The sequence below is a fragment of the Schistocerca gregaria genome, chromosome X, assembly GCF_023897955.1.
Source record: "Schistocerca gregaria isolate iqSchGreg1 chromosome X, iqSchGreg1.2, whole genome shotgun sequence".
Lineage (NCBI taxonomy): Eukaryota > Metazoa > Arthropoda > Insecta > Orthoptera > Acrididae > Schistocerca > Schistocerca gregaria.
In genome coordinates, this window is record NC_064931.1 from 482,657,041 (window position 1) to 482,680,831 (window position 23,791).

At 38.7% G+C, this 23,791-nt stretch overlaps 1 protein-coding gene across 4 annotated transcripts in view; it reads right to left on the bottom strand.

Annotated features, from left to right (window-relative positions):
- LOC126298945 (uncharacterized) overlaps positions 1 to 23,791 on the bottom strand; it is an 828,858-nt gene that overhangs the window by 422,861 nt on the left and 382,206 nt on the right. For all 4 annotated transcript variants that reach the window (XM_049990548.1, XM_049990546.1, XM_049990547.1 and 1 more), the window contains exons 6-7: positions 13,966 to 14,133; positions 12,944 to 13,142 (exon numbers count right to left, since the gene is read on the bottom strand). In XM_049990548.1, coding sequence (XP_049846505.1) covers positions 12,944 to 13,142; positions 13,966 to 14,133 — 367 coding nt within the window. The remainder of the gene's footprint in view (positions 1 to 12,943; positions 13,143 to 13,965; positions 14,134 to 23,791) is intronic.

Consider the following 23,791-nt stretch of genomic DNA (forward strand, 5'->3'; position numbering starts at 1 on the left):
TTGCAACTGTTATAGAAGAACAAGTAATGGACTCCCTTTCACAGTCTATCTCATACCATACAGTAAGTTGGAGACTAGCAGCGTCCGGACTACGAAATTACAGGGCAATGTGTAGGCTGCCATTAACATCATCACACATACGGCTGTACCTGGAGTGGTCCATGACTGGGAAGCATGGACTGTTGATGAATGGTGTCACATTGCGTTGAGCCATGAGTTGTGGTTGTGCACTATCCCAAATGGCCAGTGTTGGTGAGTATGGTAGAGAAATGAAAAGAGGTCCCATTCTTAAATGTTTTGGAGAGGCACAGCATGACGTGAGGAGCCTTCAAGTATGATATCAGATCACAGCTCATAGTGAGTAATCGAATTCTTAAGGCACGACAGTACATCATGAACATCCTGTGATACCTCTCATGCAAAAGCATCATGGTGCCATTTTTCAGTAGGACAATGCTCATTCACATATGAAGTATGTCCCTATGAACTATCTGTATGGTGTTGACGTACTCCTATTACCAGCAAGATCCACAAAACTTCCCGATAGATTGTGTGTGGGACAAGCTCAGATGTCAACTCTGTCTCAGTAATAGTATTTAGGATACGAAGGACCAGTTACAACAGTTGTGGGTCAACTTGTAGGAGGAGAGGATACAATATCTTCAACTGAATCACTGCATGCATCCAGGGCAGAGGGAGTGCAGCATCATCCTGCAAGGAAGTTCATACTGAAGTTCTTTATAAATTTGACTCGATACTGTAATCACTGCAATACAATCACATATCCTCCCAAACCGTAAAGTTTTATTTTCTTTGCTCCTCTCCTGGGTGCTTGACCTTTTCTGTCAGGTAGTGTAGTGAATGGGAGGATGGTCAGTATTTGGGGATATGACAGGAAGAACCATATGAAGCAAAAAAGTCTAGTATACAATGGCTCTAAAATGTGTACTTTAAAAGCCATGAGTGCTATGTCATTTTCAGTACTGTGAAAAATATCTTTAACTGAACAAGTGCTCATAGCTCTTAATATATGCATTTTAGAGTCAGTGCTTACTACACATTTTTGCTTCAAATGATCATTCCTGTCATATACCTAAACATTGACCATTCCTCCTGTAACACCATGTATAGTCACTCACTATAAAGAAAACTGCTCCCAGTATAGTGAAATGTTGATTTTTTTTTTTTTTAACGCATGTGTGTTTTGCCTTTTATTTTACAGGATATTCAGCAACTATTAGTTAATTTTCTTTTCGTGTATCCTGGTGACTTTACTGTTTGTTCTTCATAGGCATACAGACTCAGAATCATACTTGTACTGCAGTTGCAAGTGTTTTCCACCTATTCATTTCAAAATTGCTTGTCTTTTTGCACCTGGCTTTATATGGCATGCACCGTATCACTAAAAACCATTAATAACATATATTTTAACACCACCACAAAAATTGTTGATTTTGGTTTATATGTATCACTTTTTTGTGATTTTATCTGCGTGCACTGCAAATGATAGAATGAAAAGGAAACCCATTAGGAACGGACAGCATAGAAGATTTTTGGAAACTACACCATGCGTGCACTACAAATGATAGAATGAAAAGGAAACCCATTAGGAACGGACAGCATAGAAGACTTTTGGAAACTACACTTATGACACTTCAATGGCCTTGATGATTTCAATTATAATCTAAGAACCACAAGGGTGGAACTTTCACTATGGCATACATACATGCTCAATAAAAATTGATTTTACGGATTTTTCCACTGACATCTTCGTCAAGTGAAGGCAACACAAATTCACTGAACTGTTAGTAATGGTCCTTATTCCATGCTTCCTTTTGACTTCCAAACAATGTCACAAACTGTAAATTGAATTTTATTCCAATACGAATGGACACGAGTGAGGTGATACACACAATACTCATGGTCAAATGTGCTTTAGATTTTGAAATTCATAGCATAGCTCAATACAATGGTAAGTTCTCCTTGGATAGTGATGTGATAGGTTAGTCACATGGGACTGATGCAAGTGATATGAAAGAAACTACAAACTAGCTCTAACAGCAAGCTTTCACTCTGTTTAAAATTTGACAATTTACTGGAAGACAGAAGAAAATAGCATTAAATTCAGCTGCAACACGCTCAATACAAACTCCAGCTGAATTTTATAGGATTCTGGTCACCTATTAAAATTTTGAACATTGTAGTTCATTACAACACTCCCCCCCCCCCCCCCTCCCTCCTTTTAGTTTTTTCACTCGTGTGGCACTACAACTTTATACTGCAGAACGAATGAAACAACATGTCCAACTCTATACAGGCAGAATGAATAATTTTTGGAAACAACACTCCTACTTAACAGCTTAGCTGGTACTGTATACATAAGACTTACCTACTTCTACAGCTACATACAGACTGTGAAAGCCACCATATGGTGTGCCACAGAGGGTATCCTCTACTTCTACTTCTGCTGCTACTGCTACTGCTACTGCTACTACTACTACTAATAATAATAATAATTTCTTTTCCTGTTCCACTCAGAGATCAAGTGAGGGAAAAATGACTGCCTATATGCCTCTGTATTAATCTTATTTTCTTGTATCTGATCTTCATGGTTCTTACATAAAATGTACGTTGGTGGCAGGAGAATTTTTTTGCAGTCTCCTTCAAATGCCAGTGCTCTAAATTTTCTCTAAAGTGTTCTTCAAAAATAACACTGCCTTTCGTCCAGGGATACTCATTTGAGTTCTCGAAGCATTTCTGTAACACTTGTGTGTTGTTCAAACCTGTTGGTAATAACTTTAGCAGTCTGCCTCTGTTTCGATGTCACCTTTAATCTGCCCTGGTGTGGATCCCAAACACTTGAGCATCACCCAAGAACAGGTTGCACTAGTGTCCTATATATGGTCTTCTTTACAGATGAACCACACTTTCGTAAAATTCTCCCACAACACCGAAGTCGCCATTCGCCTTCCCCACCGCAATTCTCACATGCTCTATCCTTTACATAATGCTTTGCAGTGTTTCACCCATATATTTAAATGAAATAATTGTGTCAAGCAGGAGACTACTAATGTTGTATCTGAGCATTACAGGTTGTTTTTCGTACTCATGTGCATTAACTCACATTTTGAGCCAGCTGCAATTCATCACACCAATTAGAAATTTTCTCTAAGTTATCTTTTATCACCTTACAGTCACTCACCTTTGTCAACTTCATGTATACCATGGCATCATCAGTAAACAATCGCACACTGCTGCTCACCCTGTCTGCCAGTTCATTTATGTATACAGAAAACAATAGCGGTTCTATAACACTTCCTTGGGGCACTCTTGACAATACCTTAGTCTCTGATGAACACTCGCCATTGAGGACAATATACTGGGTTCTACTTAGACTTAAGAAGTCTTCAAGCCATCCACATATATCAGACCTATTCCATATGTTTATACCTTCAGTAACAGTCTGCAGAGGGGTACAGTGTCTAATGCTCTTCCGAAATCTATGAATATGGAATCTGCCTGTTGCCCTTCATCCCTATTTTACAGCTTATCATGTAAGAAAAGGGCAAGCTAAGGTTCACATAAGTGATGTTATCTAAAACCATGCTGATTCATGGACATAAGCTTTTCGGTCTCTAGGAAATTCATTACATTCAAACTTAGAATATGTTTTAGAATTATGTAGCAAACCAATGTCTGTAATTTTGCAGGCCAGTTCTTTTACCCTTCTCATACACAGGAGTCACCTATGTTTTTTTTCCAGTCACTTGGAATGTTGCACTGGGCAAGAGATCCATGATAAATGCAAGCTAAGCAAGGGGCCAATGCCACAGAGTGCTCTTTGTAATTGGGATTCCATATGGACCTGGTGACTTACACGTTTTCAACTCTTTTAGTTGCTTCTATGTGCCATGGATGCTTATCACTTCATCATCCATACAGGACTCTTTGCAATAGTCAAAGAACAGTATAATTACACAATTCTCCTGCATGAACGATTTCTTAAATGTAGACTTCAGTTTTCATTTTGCTATCTTCAGCTGCCACAGCAGACTGGTAAATGAGTGACTGGATGGACACCTTAGACACAATTAGCAATTTTATGCAGGCCAAGGATTTTCTCAGGTGGTACATGTTTTCACAGATGCACAAATCTCTACTAACCTTTGCCTGTCATCATTTGTGTGTTCTTTTGAACCGAGAGTACAACAGTCTTTTCTTCCTCACCATTTTCCAAATTTTGTTGTTAAACTACAGTCAGTATTTTCCATCCTTAATCCTCTTACTAGGCACTCCAGAGCATGATTTACAATCTGCTTCAACTGTGCCCATAATTCATCAATGATTGCAATTCATTATCTAAGTGAGATGTCTGTTTTTTCTAGCAACCTCAGATTCCATTTTTTGTTTCATTATATTTTAAGTATTTTTTTCTTATCGTTGTAGAACAGTTGTGCGCCAATCCGTACTACAATGTACATGTGATAATTTAGATGCTCTTTCTGAAAGCAAATAAACATATTCACACCATTTAAGAACTGATTTTACAGACATCAGGAATGAAGTCTGAGAAGAGACAAATATAATCATCAAAGGCAAGAAAGACATACAACAGGTTTATAAAAAACAATCATAATTATAACCTCCCCAAGATATTTGAATTTATTACTTTATTATAAGTTGGAATTCAAACAAGAAACTAAACTGAAACAAGCGCAACACATCATCTGGCCAACATACAAGAAGAAATGTGTCTCGATAAATACAAAACTCAGACACTACCACTCTGCTATTAAACCAGAAGCAACCTAAGCTAGTGAAACACTGTTCAAGATGAGCACCAAATCAACCACAGACAAACTACAGAAGGCAGACAGAAGAAGCCTTAGAACAATTATAAGCAAAAAATACCAAGAAGAGTGACAGCAGCAACTATTACCTAACGAATTTGTATACCAAGAAACCGAGTCGATAATTGACACAATGCGAAAAAGGAGGGTTGATTTTTTCTACCACATTTCCTGACCACCAGAAACCAGGCTACTGAAACAACTCTTCATTCCTTAAATAAGACCAAGAACAACTGGTTCAAAGAAGTTCAAGAGGATTTAGACAAGTTAGGCTTGACAATGTAACAAATTAATGGCAGAGAAGAGAAGAAGGTACTGAAACATGGTGACATGAGATTTAAACTAAAGACACTTACATGCAAAAAAATACACCATAACTGATGAAAAAAGGGCAGCCAGGTCAGAAAGGATGAAGAAGTTTTGGGAGCAGAAAAGGAAAGCCAAATCTACAACTAGTACTAAGACTTAAATTTATATGAATTGAATAAAGTGCTCCAATGTGGGTGTAAAATATGTAAATAATAATAAAATAAAGTATGATAATTTTTTTAGTTGCAGGTCATCTCTGTAAACTATGGCTTTCCTGCATCAGGTTATTATGATGTTTTAGACCATCAGCAACAAGAAAGTCAATGGACATTTTACTTTTTGTATGTTAGAAGTTTTATGATCTTGTCCAGTCTTCTTTTATGATCTTATCCAGTCTTCCTTATTTTTTGGAGGTTTCTTGTTTCTTCTCACCAAGTGGGTGTGAGAAGAAAGGTGAGGGTCAGGTCACAGCATATCTTCACAACCTTTATTTATCTTTGAAGAAGAACCACTGTGAACATTATTTTTGAAGAAGAAACATCAAGTTTTACCAGCCTGTTGACCACACAAACCGTATACACATTACTACATAGCCCAATCACTCCAACCTGAAAGGAGAGATATTTTGAGAGAAACGGATAATGCCAACAGGGAAGTGGTGAGGGGAAGGAGCTGTAAAGTGCAGTGGAAGGTGACTGTAACACACCTTGGTGCCAACAAGGCTAGTAGAGGGCAACCACTCAGAGAAGAATGAAGATCACAGACTTATAGATTGAACTGAAGTATGGGAAGCAGAGTGGAACAGTGAGGAGTAAGAATTGGACTGAAGATGAAGGAAATAGGATGGGACAAGGTGGTCGTAAGACAGGGACTATAATAGATTGAGGCCATGGGGCACAAAGGACTGAAAGATAAGGTGGAGAGAGTGGGCCCACCTGTGCAGCTCATGAAAACTGTGTGTGTGTGTGTGTGTGTGTGTGTGTGTGTGTGTGTGTGTGTGTGTGTGTGTGTGGTAAGGGTTGTCCAAGAAGCATGGGTTACTTGTGAAGCAGTAGTAACAGATGAATTAACATATGTCACTGCTTTCACACACAGTCTCTGAGGTGTAGTACATCCAAGTAACAGGACTGAATAAGATAACATTTTCTGGGTGTATGTGTGGGACATTTCTTGCATTTCTATCTTTCACACATATAGTACTAATGTGGCAAGGGGTTGGTGGCAGGAGTGGAATAATGATTGACTAAAATATTTTGTAGCTTGGTTGGGATAATGGAATACCACCTTGACAGATGTGGAATGATTTTGTGAAGCAACACACATAACTGATTATCAAGCAACATATTTCCTTCTAAGCTCTTGTTTATTAATCACATGTATGAAGTTCCTGGAAGCTTCTCTGAATGACTAAGATCAGTTGTACAAAAATCACATTTAATTGAAGTTATATTCAAATAAATTTACAACTGCCCTTGACCAGACCACCCTAAGCCTCATTACATACTTGATCCTTTCACAACAACAAGTGTGTTCAGCATGACAGTATTCTATTGACATGCATCATTGTTTCAGGCAATCCATCCAGCATCTGAAGTAACATAAACCACACAACTGCTATGCACACAAATAGGTAAATGGACATGTTCCACGAAATTTAGCTGTTGAGTGTGTTGTGTACCAACACTGAAATATGCTAGTACTCCATTATGTTGGAACTAGATGTTGTTGTGCTTAGCAAAGAGTAATACTTCAAGCAGCTACAGTTGTGTGTGTAGGCAGAACTGTGTATTGCAGGTGGTGATTGCATGCCATTTGACGCCAGAAGTCCCTGAAAAAGTTTTGTTAGGGCGGTCAAACAGCAATTGCAAATGGGCTTTTGTAGTTATATTCCAACTTAAAATAAATGGTATGCATAAAGAAAATATCATGTTAAAGTGCAGAAGGCACCATCATCAACACTTTGATGAAGAAACTGTGCCACAAATTCCAAACAAAATGTAAAACCAACTGATCCGAGTAGCTGTATCAGCAGAAAAAGGCATGTGAGCAAGTTTCACTCACTACAATACCCTCCAAATCGTTACAGGCCCTGTATTCACAGCATGTAACACAGAACACACATTTTCTGAATGTGAATTAAGAAACATCTCTGTTACCACATCCTTGAAATCCCATTTTGTGACATCACATTTTCAACTTCTGACATGCTAAACATGACACTATTTCTTGAAAATAGCAATAAGTTAAAGCAAAATAATTGTCATGTAGATGTCTCCTCAAGAGTCTCATTGGCATCTTTTCCACTGTTCCCACCTTATGAAACATACAATCACGGTTCTCCTCAAGACAATTTGCCACCCTCTTAGATGTCCACCTACATCTCTCCAATAGCTTCATCTGCACCTCTGTCCATATTAAACCCACTAAACCCAGGAGTACCTGCATTTTGATAGTTGCCATCCTTTACAAATCAGAAAATCTCTCTCACTCAGCCTTTCCACCCATGGAGGGCATGCATATCTGCAGTGACAAGAACTCTCTTACCCAGTATTCTTTAAGTCTCATGAGGGTCTTCACAGACAGGCACTACTACCCAAACCTAGTCAGATAAGACATTTTTTGTGCCACATTCTCACCCCCTCCTAAAGTGGTACTCCCTCACTCACCTAAACAACATCATATTCTATCCCTATGCCACTCCTAATCCAAATCCCTTGCCACATGGAGCATACCCTATGGAAGACAAAGGTGCAATACCTGCCCAATCCACCATCCCAGCAGTTCCTACTCCACTGCAGTCTTAGGTTCAGCCTATCCCATCAGAGACAGGTCCACCTGTGAAAGCAGCCATGTGGTATACTACCTCTACTGCAATCATTGCTTTCGGCTGCTTCACGATCTATGTCATTTGGATCATTCTTTCCATCACCAGCTTTTCTGAACTATGGAAATGTTACACAAATCCACGAGAACCAAATAGTAAAGTTACTGCAAACTGAAAAAGTTTTTTAACTGTTAGTCAAATCATATATGCTACAACAAGCATATTGTCAGGTAGTGGTATCTGTGGCATGACTGTAGCTTGAAGTTTTTATTGGGTCATATAAATGTGTAAAATTTCAGTCAGAGTTAAGGACAAGATTTATAATTAAAAAAAGACAAAACCCAGCCAATCCAATCTTCCAGCCACTGAATGCCACTGATTTTCTCTTAATCAATTTTTAGATTTTATATTGATCAACAAACTTATTTGTAGCTTACATTACTGCTCTATTTGCCGTTCTAAGGAGCACAACTGCTGCTGTTTCCAAAAAATGGAGATATCCTTTTTCTTTATTAGGTCTTTAGGATATTAGAAGATTTCATTTATTTGCCCATCCCATGTAGCTCATAACAAACACTTCCATTCCATTACATTACATTACGTTTAAGATTTTAACTTACTCTGACTCTTTTTGAATTGAAGAAATTATGGCAGGATCTTCTTGCTTGTACTAACAGTTTAGTTACATTTGAATTAACTGTAGAAGGGCCTGAAGACTCCATTATTTTCCTTATACTTGTGTACTTGCAAACACTTTCAAGAACTGTGGATGCTGGCAAGCATAATGTGTAATTCCTTAATGCAGACAACCTTGATGAAGACTTGTGAAGGGCAAGATTATGTATACCGCATCAGTGATGAAGACTGTAGAAGGCAAGGTGAAATCTAATGCAGGCACATTTCCTATTCCTACCAAAGAGTGCCACACAACACAATTAGTTTTCTCTTTATGATGGACTTAGTACCATTAGCTGTGTCATATTTACTGCTTGCAAGACAGAAGAGCAACATCAGCTGCCTGGTGCTAAGGAAATCTGCACCATATCCTTCCCACATTGCTAACTGAAAATGGATAATGAAAATATTTTACAACTGATATTCATAACCACTACAGTAACTACAATAACAATCTGGTAAAGTTACCCCAACCACAGATGTCAGAATGCTTCTGATCATGACACATTTCATTCCATGTGTGTTGTTTCCTCTACTTACCTCAATAAACATACTGTGGAAAATGTTATGCGATTTGAAATAATAATTTCATTTGCTGCACAAAATGATGAAAGATATGTATATGATGATCTCGTTGAAATATAACTGTTGAACCTAATAACAAAACAACAATATTTTGAGAAGAGAAAGAGCACAAGCAACATTATGGGATTAGGGACAAGGGACACTTACCCAGACACTTTTCTCTGAAGGGATCTCGAAAGTTTCAAATGAGGAGGCAATAGGGTTGAATGAAATTCAGAGAGAAAGATCAGCTGGCTACCATGTTATCCACTGCTAATGGTTTCATCTGGATGCGCTATGGAGGGACATGGGTTCAAGAGACCACTCTGATAACAGTTGTCAGCTTTCTTGACCTCGGAGTGGCTACCTCTCATTCATGTAGCTCCTTAATTGGCATCACAAAGTTGAATGCAACCTGTTCCAGTCTTTCCACCAAAGAAAAGCTCTTGCAGTATTGGGAATCAAACCCAAATCCTCTGCCTAGCAGCCAGACAGTCTGACCACTGAGTTAGAGAGGTGGACCAGGAGGAAAATGAGGAATATTTAATCCTGACAACCACCCACCAATACCTGCTTCAGTCCTGTGACAGGCATCTCTTACCCTAAAACGACTATTGCAGTCTTTAAGTGTAGTCAAAACACCTGTTCAATGAACTACTATAAACAAATATATATGCCTACTCACCACTAAACCACATCCAGAGGCAAACTATAACAGAGTTACATCACATTTGCACAGGACAACATAGTGATTTCAACAACTGTGGCACCATTCATGCTACTTAGACAGTCCCCACCCCTCAAACAGCAGTTCCATTTAATTATGGGAGCATGAAATGTTCCTCCAGCACATGCCATCATCCCAGCTATTAATATCCACCATTCCCTGTACATCACTCGTGTCTACTCCCCTTCCACCTTCCTATGTGTTCTCCTGCAACTATCTTGCCCTATTCTATTATTGCATTAACAGCCCTTCACACTCTCAATAAATGTATTTACTTTTATCGTGTGTGTGTGTGTGTGTGTGTGTGTGTGTGTGTGTGGAGAGAGAGAGAGAGAGAGAGAGAGAGAGAGAGAGAGAGAGAGAGAGAGAGAGAGAGAGAGAGAGAGAGAGTGTATGTGCGTGCGCCACTGCACCGTTTTGTCAGGAACATCCACTACCTCCATTCTCCTTCAAGAGCCAGCCGTATTTCTACTACAAAATTCAACTCCCATCTGATTAGGAAAGGATGGAGAAGGAAATCTGCCATGGCCTTTCAAAGACATCAACCCAGCATTTGACTGAAGCAATTTAGGGATATCACAGAAAACATAAATCAGGAGGACCGGATGTGGTTTTAAATCATCATCCTTCCAAATGCGAGACCAGTGTGCTAACCACTATGCAACCTTGCTTGGTAATTTCATAAAGTAACCAACCTCGATCAATTTAGTAAACAGACATCTTTACTATAAGGAACAGGCTTTTGAGGTCTGAGTCCAAATGTGTGTGTCCGCATCACATGTGATAAAACTGTTAATGTGTCATTTGTGCCAATACATATTGGCTGCAATGCATAATCATTAATCAGTTTATATGTTTGGCCACTATAATTGATTCAATGGCACTGGGGTTCTCTTTGTTGGCAAATGAAGTGAAGATATTGTCTTGCCACAAGTTTTGGAGAGCATTTCTTTCTCCTGAGGCTTTATTGAACTACATGGACGGAGCCTGAGAAAGAATGCAGTAGCTCACTAGCTTAATTTATTTTGCACTATTGCTGAAAAACTTTGGTATCGCCTGATCTTCTTCATTAATGACACCTGTTACAGGAGTAGCCCTTCTCTATCACCAAACATGGTACATCATCCACAATCTTTTCCCTGAGATTCAACATGGTCTTCTGTCATGGTGTATCTTCTTGTGGTCTTTATCCTTTGAGCTGGTCATACTTTACAGTCTGAGGAACCTTTGATAGCTGTTTCATCCAGTCAGTTAGTACCGTGTGTACTGTGTCATGATCCTGCCGAGTGATTCTAAAATACCCGAAGTTCAGTTCCTGTCATGTATTATATATCCTCTTTCTCACCAGGGATTCTCCCTTACCTATTTTTTAATTTAGCTGCAGCCACAGAATCCGTGTATAAATTTATCATGGAACACAGGAATAGTCTGCATTTCATAGCATCTTGATACACAAGATAAGGTTCTATCACACACACACACACACACACACACACACACACACACACACACACACCTCATTGCCATGTGATAAAGTATTTCTTTCAATCATCATTTTTTCCTACTATTCCTGTTCACAACATTTAAGTCTGTTTTCATTTATCTTCTGTTTTTAAGTTTTGCTTCTTCCCTTCTACCTGCACTTCATTTGTCTACATCTGCAAACCACAATGAAATGAACAGCAGTTAGTATGGTTTCTTCCTGTTCCATTCACATGGTTTTAGTATATTCTTCTATTTATCACTTAAATCTAGTTCTTGGAACTTTGTAAGCAAGCTTTCTCCGAATACTTCATATCTATCTTCAAGCATCTGCCAGTTCAGTTTCTTTATCACCTCTGACATTCTCATATGGGTCAAACAAACATGTGACCCTTTGTGCTGCCCTGGTTTGTATACACTCAATAGCCTCCACTAGTCCTATTTGGCACACATCTTACACAATTGACCAATATTTCATGGTGTATCACAATAGTGTTTTGTACGCAATATCCTTCGTAGATTGACTGTGCTGTTTTATTGGTATCCAACATTGCAATATTTTTCTGCCACACTCTCACAACAACAAACTAACCTCTCAGGATCAGTTTTTGCTTATGTGACACACAAAAAGTATTCTTTGAACAAGTGAAGTCTTCTTCGCCATCTTAAGTGAACAAACAGCTTCACATCACTCATGAGAGAGTGTAAGCCAGGTGTTATTATCCACAATTTTTGTGACCGATTCTGTATAATGGGAGTAATTTTCAATTACCTGTTTCTGGAAATAGGTTTTCTCCTTTTACAGTATAAGCCTCTCCAAATTTTCAGTATTTATTATGCAGTTTATATTAATTATGTTACTAATATATTACTACTAATATTACTACCAATATTATTAATAATATATACAATTTGAATAATCTTCAAGTAATTAACTTTGCAGACAAACTGGAAGTTCAGTGGACTGTTAGCAGAGGATTCTGAAAAGCAGTTCGGAGACCATACAAATATACCCTATCAGTATCAATTGCTAATATCAGGAAGTACTATAGCAATTTTGACAGAGCTTTCACCAATAGGCAGACTGATTCATGAGGAAGGATTATGTAAATAATTTATTCCCACTACACCAGAGAAGTAGTCCAGCTGTAGAGTCTTAGTGCTACCCACAAGAAGCTGGCACAGATCGCTAGTGCATACTAAAATGTGCTATCAATATTATACAGAATGTAATTGTGCATTGTCTGTACAATGAAACATTATAGAGTCATGTAAAATAAAACATTGATGTTGGCAGAAATTTGTAGTCATCTGCTTCGAATGAACTGCTATAAGTCTTAGCATCATTAAATCAGAGGTAAATATTAATTTCAGTTAACAACAGGGCATGATCATCAGATAAATCCATCTGTAGCATCAATGTGAAACACAAAGAGTCAATACAGTATAACAAAAAGTATCACCAGAATGTAATGAATTATTTTTCAGAATGGTACTAGAGATTTGACTTACTTGCATACTGATCCATTTTATCAGATTTGTTTTTGCATGGAGAAATAGCCTGTTCCAACATGTCCCATTTAGTATTCAAATGAGCAACTCTCCATGATACTTCATCTCTCACATCAGGATACCTTGAAAGTAGTTTCCGTGCTTGGTCATTGAACACTTTACGGCGGTAACAATTGCGTCGCATCTCTTCCAAATGACTCTGTGAATGACATTCCACAGATAATCTCAAATTATATTGAATAATGTTGAAGATGGCAGAATTGTTATTTACAATCAAAATTACTATCGATAAAACTGATAATAACAGAACAAGAAGCTTACTAATAAAATATTTATGATGTACAACTGTGAAAAAAATTTAACACAGTGGGTTGGCTGTGCACCAACATATTTTGGTAAGAAGTTTCAAATTCTAATATCTCTTTCAAATGAAAATACCAATATCATGATTTACAAGAGAGTGAATATTATGGAAAATTATGTTAACTTGACGAACTTTGCTATTCTCCTACACTAATTTGTAATTAACTGCACTGTAACTCAGCCAGACAACAAATCTAAAACTTTACTCTATAGGCCCCCCAGACACGATGTTCCAGATTAATTTTTTTACTTTTATTTATTTTTATCATCATCCACATTTATGGATGGTATATGCAAGCCTAAACGTTTTTTTTTTTTTTTTTTTTTTTACTATCATGGTCCTTGGGAAGTCTTCTACTGAAGAAGAGTAGTTGTGAAGTAGGTATGATTTCACCTTGTGTTTGAAGTTAAATTTCTCATACAATAAATTATTTACACCTCTGCGTAAACAATCAAAATTTATGCTTTTGAGAGCATATACTAAATTATTGTTTTCTTTGGTTAAGTATGGAGTAACTGATCTGTCTGTCTACAGGTGGCACTGTTTTGTGCATGTATTCTATAGCTTTATCTCTTGAACTGTCCCTGCCAATCTTCTGAGCTACTTCAAGTAACTAACTCTACATTATGAAAATTAACAAATTTCAGCTGACACTCACAGTTCTGAGATTCTGATCCATAACACTGTCTTCCTTGCCATAAACAGCCTCTTGAATACTATTAAGCCAAGAATAGATTTCAGAGAACTGATTTATAAACTCATTGAAACTCCATGTCAAAGCAGGTGCCACATCCTGGTCGTCCCATGAAAGCTCTCCACTTGCCTCCTAAAACAACGAATTAGCAGGTTAAATAGCAAAATAGAGTTATTATGTACCATAATAAATCACATTATGTTTGAGTAAAATTGGAGCTTTGGAAAAATCAATAATGAAGGAAAAAATGTTTGTCCAGCACATACTGTCTTACTTTTTTCGTGGCATAGATTCAAAACTAATGAACACATGGACATGCAATTAACACATGTAACTCATTAGCATCTCAAGTTTGTTTTAAATTTTCCTTACTTTGTGTCTATTTAGATATGTAAGGCATAAAACTTAAGTTGCTAACAGTCAGACTTTTAATTCTTTTTATGTCTGCCTGAATGTGCAGAGATAACTTTCGCTATCATATTCTGATTCACTATCACACAGCAACAAAGGAACTCAAGGGTAGAGTACTGCAAACATTACACTATAATGTGATGTTCCAGCTTTCCTGTACATGTTTGATGTTGGTAACAAAGGAAAGTCCTATTTACATGCTGTCTCTCACACAATTGTATGTGCTGCATTGTAACTGAAGTAAAGTGATAATCCATTTACATTAACAAAGCACTCAATATTTAATTTTTCTGTTGGTTTATATCTGATATCTTAATGAAGATACTTCCCTTATCAGGAAAAGTAACTTCCTTCCTGACTTTCCAACAGTTCATGACTCAGTAACATAGAATGTTGTGCTCCACATGTACATCTTCAGTAATTTCTTCTTCAACTTGAGGCCTGCATTTGACATTAGTAGGTTTCTTTTAGTGAAAAGTGCCAGCCTCTTCACCACTGTTGATCTGCTTCTTATATCCTCCTTGCTTTGTCCATCGTGCATTATTTATTCCTCCCCTTCATCTATTACACAATCTCCAACCTCAATGTTAAGTTTATCACTTACCTCCTTCCTGCTGTTTCTTATTACTTTTCATCTTTCATTTATTCTCAGTCCATATTCTGTGCTCATTAGCTTTTTCATTCCATTCAACATCTCCTGTAATTCACACTCACTTTAATTGGTGATGAAATGCCATCAGAATATCTGCATCTGCATCTACACTGCATGAGCCATCTTATGGAGTGTGGTTGAGGGTACATCTAATACAATTATCATTTACCTGCTTCCCTGTTCCATTTGTGAAAGATGCATGGGAGGAAGAAGAAGAAGAAGAAGAAGAAGAAGAAGAAGAAGAAACACAATAACCCTATATATGAGCTCTAATTTCAATGACTTTCTCACCATGGTCATTTTACAAGACATACTTGGGAGTAAGTGATATATCATCTGACCTTCACTGAGCGAGGTGGTGCAGAGGTTAGCACACTGGGCTTATATGCACGAGGATAACAGTTCAATCCCGAATCCAGCCATCCTGATTTAGGTTTTCCATGATTTCCCTAAATAACTTCAGGCAAACTGCTGGCATGGTTCCTTTCAAAGGGCACAGCCGACTTCTTTCCCCATCCTTCCCTAATCCAATGAGACCAATGACCTCACTCTTTGGTCTCTTCCACCAAATCAATCAATCAGACTATCCTCCAAATATACACTCTTGGAATTTCAGCAGTAAATCTCTCCATGATACATAGCTTCTCTCTTGTAGCCTCTAGCAGCTGAGTCTGTTTATTATCTCCACAGCACTCTCGCACTTGTTAAATGATCCCATGACATAATGTGCCACTTTTCATTTGATCTTCACTATCTCTTTCATTAATCCAATCTAGTAAGGGCTCCAGAATGATGAACAGTACTATAGAACCGGTCTAACCAGTGTTTACTAAGGTTCTTCCTTAAATTTCCTTCAGATTCTTCCAATCCCTGTCAGTATGGCATCTACTTCTTGTACAGTTAGTTTTCTGTGGTCATTCCACTTCAGACCACTCAAGGAAATTACTGCTAGGTACTCTATGGTTGTTACTGCTTCCAGAGGTTTTTTTTTGCCAACAGTGCAAACTAACAGTAATAGATGTCTTACACAATGGAAACTCCAGGTAGGAATAACAACACTGCAGGAAAAAAAATACATTGTTACTTACCATAATGGTAACATGCTAAGTTGCAGACAGGCACAATTAAAATACACTTACATGCAAGCTTTTGGTCAGAGCCTTCATCAGAAAAAGAGAAACACCACCATTCATTCACAAGCAAGCACAACTCTTGCACACATGACTGCCAACTCCAGCAGCTCGGGCCACATGGCATTTGGCCCAAACCTGTGATGGAGGCGTACACTGTCCCATGGTAGTAACATACGATTCCCAGCATTCTTGTTTCTTGTCTTGTATTAGGTGTTGGATCCAAGCATGGCGCCGTTTTAATGCAATGAGGTGTTCCATCGATGGACATCACTTATGGTGTTGGAGAGCCTGTTTGCAATCTATATTTGCCAAGGCAATTCCCGCGAACCACCATGGTACTGTCTGCCGATTGGGGGATCCCAAGGAATAGGCAATCACTAAATCTGCTGCGAATAGAATGGCTATGGTTGTGCTCTTGACAACTGCATCAATGCCTCCATGTGGTGGGCTACTAAGGGTGACAGTAGAGGCAACAGCATCCCAGACAACATTGCTGAGAGTGCATATGGGTGTATGTCCAGAGGAGTGATGCTTAGGGACAGAATGATTGGAAAATGATCACTGTCTCACAGATTAGCATGAACTCTCAAATGATGGAGGGGAGGACTGCAAACGAAATCAGTGAACAAATGAGACCCATTTGCAACACTGTAATTTGTTGGGACATCAACACTGAAGAGACAAAGATTGAGCTTTGTGAATAAAGTTTCAGTAGCTTTACTATGCCCAATGGTTGCAGTTCTACCCCACAAAGGGTTGTGGGTACTGGAATAACTAAGAAGAGTAATAATGGAGGGATTTGAGAGATCAGTGCAGACAATAAATTCTCACACACCTCATCATCAGGAGGAAGATGCACATTACAGATCCCAAGACATCCTCACATGAACTGTCTCAGCCTCCACATTCCTATTGAGTGGATTGTGTTAACCACAGACAGAGTTCAGAGCAGTGCAAGCAGCAATAATGTGATCCCTGCAGGGTCATGGGGCTACCACCATGCAGGTACTTGATGACCCTCCCACAATGGGATGACCAGAAAGGAAGGGTGCAAATATAGAAAGGCCCAAAAGATGAAATGTACACCACATTGGAGACCTTCCCTGCACGATCCATACTGCCGTAAAATTTGGAAGAGGAATGGTAGGTCAAACCTAATGATGAGGACTAAGTAGTGAAGGACAAAAGTTGTATAAACTGCCAGAAGAGGGAGGAAAAAAGTAAGTATTATTTTAACTAGTGTCCAAAATCAAACCAAATTCTAGAATGGTTGGCACCATGAAGACCATCCAGTGGAAAGGCAGAGGGGAGAGAAAAGAATGGTAGAAGGATGGCCTTGCAACTTGGAAAGGAAGTAGTGTTGCACGGGCCATGGGCTCTATGTTATCCACGCGCATACTCACAAGAGAGATGTGAGCCCTCCCTGGTGGAAATTTGTGTTGTGTCACTTTTCATAACCAAGAATATTTCACTGCCATAACCTATTCCAAAAGTTCAGGTCTGGCAGTTACAGAGGTTGCCCTCATGTGTCAGTTCTCTATCTATCTGCTTGAAGTAATTTTCAGACAAGATGGACAGAACAATCTTAAACAAATCCCTGTCCTTGGCACCAGTTTTAATTGCATGACTCTCCCATTCTACAGCTGGCAAACTGAAGTCTCCCCTATTACAATAGTAAAATCATAATACTTAGTTACAATGTTCTCCAAGTTTCCTCTGAAGCCATATGTCCATGTGGCTCCTGAAGCATGTCTTCTATAAAAGCATGGAATTACTACATCTGACCCAACTTTGTAATGCTTACCTTACAGATATTTCAACTCACTAGAGATTATCAAATTCTTTGTGGCAATAAACATGCCACATCACTGGCATCTGTCCTAACCCTCGCAATATGTATTTCAATATGAATTTAGTGTTTCATTAATATTCATTTCTGGTTTTTGTCAAATCTTCCTAATACTATGTGGCCATGAATAAGTATAATATAAGTGAGACTAATTCTGGGTTCTTACAATGAATCTTCCTGCAGTTTACTTATACAACATTAATATTCTTTGCCTGGTGCACAAAGGCATAAAATTCTCCTCTGAGAGTAACATGGACGACATTTCTCTCTTACATAGGTAATTCAACACTGTTCTTACAGAAGGGTTCGAGAGAGAGAGAGAGAGAGAGAGAGAGAGAGAGAGATGATGAACACTAAAACTACGCTGTTGCCAGAGTATCCACTTTCTTTGTGTAGAGCAGGCCTTCCTTACTGAGGGTGGTCCTTCATTTCTCCACCCAATAGTAGATGTCACGAAATTCACAAATGGGATTAATGCAGAATCATCTAAGCCTCTGGTTTAGACCCTCCACTTGGCTCCAAATTAAAGGACCATGATGGGCAATTGACTCTAGGTATAATGTTGCAAATAGCTAGCCATATTCCCATCTGACGTGCTATAGCCTAGCTCACCAATTCAGACATCTGTTCAAGAGAAATGAGAATGTTGTCAGAACCCAGTGCATTCAACAGCTGTATCTCTGACAAGACCTCCCATAGAGCAAATCAAGTGCAAAATGGCCTTCTTTCCCGGACTTTGTGATATTACCCACCTAATGTCAGAGCTCCTACGACCAACACATCTATGCTTTGCACTTGTCTGGGTTTGATTGGAAAATTGGCCACTAACAGAAGAGGTATCCTGTACTGGTTCAAATGTATTATCAGCACTGGTCAGCACCTTGTAACTATTGCTCAGGCCTAAAGGACAACTTGTGTAGCCAGTATCCACATCCATCTTGCACAAATCAGAGTTGTATGAATCAATCACTGCCTGCAACTCAGCCTTAAGTGATGAAAAATCCGTAAGCTGTTCCACAATTGAAGAAACAATGACATCAACATTTCAAGGGGACTATAATGGTACCAAAGGTGTCATGGCTTTTACCATTGATGCCCAAACACAGCTGCAGTTTAAAGCAGCAGCCAGAAGACTGCCAACCACATCCAACACAGCTTTCAGCTTCCACTGTAATGTGGATGACATTTCTCTCTTACATAGGTAATTCTACACTGTCCTTACAGAAAGGTTCAAGAGGGAGGGGAAGAACACTAAACATACTCTGTTGCCAGACAGTGGCCAACTCACATCGCATCCACATACATCAAGCACAATCGCCACCAATTTCAAATTGCTAAACAAGGAAAATAAAAAAAAATATATGTGATGCCTTTTAGATGGCACTGAAGGTGATACTACTATAAAATGTCACAAAAATGGGAGGTGCAAGATTCTATATCAACACGAACTCTGTGAGCATGGATGCACATACCACAGGCAGACAACAGAATCATCTATGTTCTTTCACCCAGAATTTTAATCCCACTCCTGTACCAGTCTCATTTTTGCATTGTTGCTTCTTTGATGTACAGGTTGATCAGTGGGTGAGAAAGGATGCAGCCTTGATCTATGCCCTTCTCAAATCAAGTGTATCTTTCTTTGTCTCCCATTCTTACTAACCTGTCTCGCATTTTTAAGTACTTCATAATACCCTTCTCTCTCTATGGCTAATATGTATTTCCAGAGAACCTCAAATGTCTTACACCATTTCACACTGTCAAATACTTTCTTTAGGTTGACAAATCCTATGAATGTGTCTTCATTTTTCATGACTCTTGCTTCCATTATGACAAAAAAAAATCAGAATTGTCTCTGTCATGCCTTCATCTTTCCTAAAGCCTAACTGACAATCATCTAAGAGATCCTCAGTTTTCTTTCCCTTTCCTATGTATATAATTGTTATCAATAACTTGGATGGATGAACTATCATACAAATTGTTCAGCAGTTCACACATTTTTCTGCTTTTCAGATCTTCAGGATTGTGTAGCTGATGGACTATATTCTTCCAAAAGTCTGATGGTAAATGTCCTTTCTCATAGAATCTACATACCAACATGATGATTTGTTTGCCTCTGTCCCCAACAATTTTAGAAATTTCGCAAGAGTGTTATCTATACTTTCTACTTTATTTGCTTGCAAATCAATGAAAGCTCTTTCAAACTTAACAATGATTTCCCCTCATTTCTTCTTCCACCATGTCAGCAAACAGTTCCTCCCCCTCATAGATAACCTCAGTTTACTCTTTCCACATATCAGCAATATCCTCTACCGTTAACAGTAGAACTGTTTCTGCACTCACAAAGTTCACATCCTTTTTTTTAATTTAATCAAAAGTTGTTTTTTACTTTTCTATATACTGAGTCTGTTCTCCAAGCAACAGTTCCTTTTTGATTTCTTGACATTTTTTCCAGAAGTCATGTCACTTTAGCCTCCCTGCACTTCCTGTTTATTTCATTTTTCAGTAACCCAAATTTATGTATCCCTCTCTCCTACTTAAGAGTCTAGCATTTTCTTCTTTCATTGATTAACTGAATTATTTATTCTGTTACCCAATTGTTCTTTGCAATCATCTTCCTTGTACCTAGACTGAGGAGCCAAAACATTGTAACCACCTTCTCAGTAGCTTGTTTGTCCATATTTGGAATGAAATACATCGCTGACTCTGCGTATCAGGGATCCAACAGTTTGTTGGTAGGTTTGTGGAGGTATGTGGCGCTAGATGTCTACACACAGGTCTCACAATTCATGTAAGTAATGAACTGCTGATCTGCATACACAGTGATGACACCCGATAGGGACCCAGGTGGGTTTCAGATGATTAACATCAGGTGAATTTGGTCTCTGAGACATCAACCTGAGTTTACTATCATGTTCCTTAAGCCACTGTAGCACGGTTCAGGCTCCAATACAAGGGCAATTACACTGCTCAAAGATGAAAACGCTGTCGGGAACATCAAGCATAAAAGGATGCAGGTGGTTTGCATCGGTCAGCTTGTCTTCGATTACTACCACAGGTTATGGAGACGACCGTCAGCATAGTGTGGCAAAAAATGTGATTCATCGAAAGAGCCAACACGTTTCCATCGATCAACGGTCGAATTCTGATGGCCCCATGCCCACTGCTATTGTAATTGACAATGTAGTTGTGTCAACACTTGAACATGTAGGGGTGGTCTGCTGCAGAGCTCCAAGTTCAACAATTTATGACAAATAGTGTGCATGCACCCAGCACTGTACTCTTTCGGCAAAGGTACCATGGACCACCTTCTCTCCTACTTTACAGAACAGAACAAGCCTCCAAACCCTATGTTCTGTGGAGAGTTGTGGACATCCAGCCATTTGGCACTTAATGGTAGTTTCACTGTCCTCCTGCCTCTTTCTGTAGATGCTCATGACAGTAGCACATGAACATTTGACCAGCTTTGCCATTCTTGAGATACTTTTTCAGATGCTCTGTGTAATAATAATCTGCCGTTTGTCAAAGTCATTTATCCCAATGAATTTACTCATTTGCAACCCATATCTTCACTAGGACGATCCCTTGTCCTTGCCTGCTTACCTTACATACATTTGTTACCACGTCACGTTCCCACAAGGCCACCTGGTGGCTCCAATGTCATGGTGGACAGTGGTCATAATGTTCTGACTCATCAGTTTATAATTGTCCAGCCTCTTTGATTGCCTTTATTGATGAATGTCCATTCCTTTTTAACTGAGCTTCCTACTGTGGTGTACATCATCACAATACCTACAGCCTTAAGAGAACTTCAAACACACATCATTCCTCAATACTCCAGTGTAAGACTCATTTACACATCAATTCTTCTTGATGATTCTCTTATAAGTCAGCCTATTATTCACCACCATTAACTTGTGATCTGAGTCTATATCTGCTCCAGGGTATGCCTTAGAATTCGACATCAGATTTCAGAATCTGTCTCGCGACAGTGTATCCAAGCAGTACCTTCCCATGTATCCAGATGTTTTCATGTATACCTCCTCCTCTTGTTATCGAACAGCATATCTGTTATGTACTAGCAGAATTTACCTGAAGATCTCCACCTTCCTAATTCCTACTACTGAATCCATATCCTCGCATAATTCTTTCTTCTATTCTTTTTTTTATTACAATGTTCCAGTCTCCATTAATATTAGATTTTTATCTCAGTTTCCACACTGATGAGGAAACCACCAACTTGACCTCATATTCTAAGGAGCATAAAGTACTCAAGCAGGATATTAGCCCCAGAAATCAAACCCGCACAAAAATTTTGGCCATAATTCTGATAGTATGTGGTTATGACCTTCTGAATATGCAGCATTCAACAGTTCATGCACACTGGTTAATTCTCACTACTCCACCTCACTACAGCCCAAGCACAAAATACTGTGTATCAGAGCGACAACCAGCACCCTCCTATTCACGGGATGATGATAGCGAAGGAAGAGTAAAAGAAAGAGGGTCATGTCCAGCAAACATGTTTTGGAATCTTGTTCTAGAGCACATGGAAAAAGTACATGTTATGTCAACCTCATGTAAATTCATTGTTATTTTAACAATACATGCCTCAAGATCAATATGAAGAAACTTAAGCAACTGAAAAATTGTTATGAATTGGATTTAATGATTTTTTATTTACAATTTAATTGTGCCTCTCACACTAAAGAATAGCACAGCTCCTGCCAATTTACATCACTTCAACAATGTCAACTTTCCAGTCCAAAAAAAAAAAAGGTTCAAATGGCTCTGAGTATTATGGGACTCAACTGCTGTGGTCATTAGTCCCCTAGAACTTAGAACTACTTAAACCTAACTAACCTAAGGACATCACACACATCCATGCCCGAGGCATGATTCGAACCTGCGACCATAGCAGTCGCACGGTTCCGGACTGCGTGCCTAGAACCGCGAGACCACCGCGGCCGGCTTTCCAGTCCAAAGAAAATAACACACAACAGCAAAGGTAATAACTAAACAGTGTTATGCTACTTATTTCATGACACACTCGTTCATTTCATTACTTTACCCTGCATTTGCGTATCACAGCACAAAAGTCTTTGAAGTAGAGAGATCTCTGACACCAATACAGGATAGAAAGCTGCGCAATTTCGCACAGTAAATGAAGCACTATTGGTAGTTGGTTGACCAACATGATGAAAATGGACCTCTTACTCCACTGTACAGTGCTTCACCCTTGGCCATTAGGTGGCTGCAATGGGAAACAGCAACTGACAAACTGTGTTTGCAAATGTTTAAAAGCTGTACATTCAGATGGACATAAGGGCATATTATCAGAATTATGGCCCATTCACACAGAATCGAGTGCTAGGGCTGATGACTTGCAGTTGTTTGTGATGTTCCTTTGTCAGTTAAATGGTCAATACCTTCAATATACTATTTCTATCTTGTCATCTTCTGCTTGCGACTATATTGTACACAAGAAAATGACCTTGTTTCTCACTTATAAGAGATAACTTTAAGGCTTATTTAAATGCAAAATGCCTGCAGCAATGACATGTATATCAATTATAGACCCCAATATTTTGCTTCAACAAGTACCCCACACTTCTACAACATGTCACTTCAACCCTCTTTAAATAAGTATTTCACACTAATGGAATATAGTATTTCCTCAATGCCAATTAATTATGCATACATTATTAAAAGTTTCTACAAACTCAATATGTATAAAATCTTTGAACT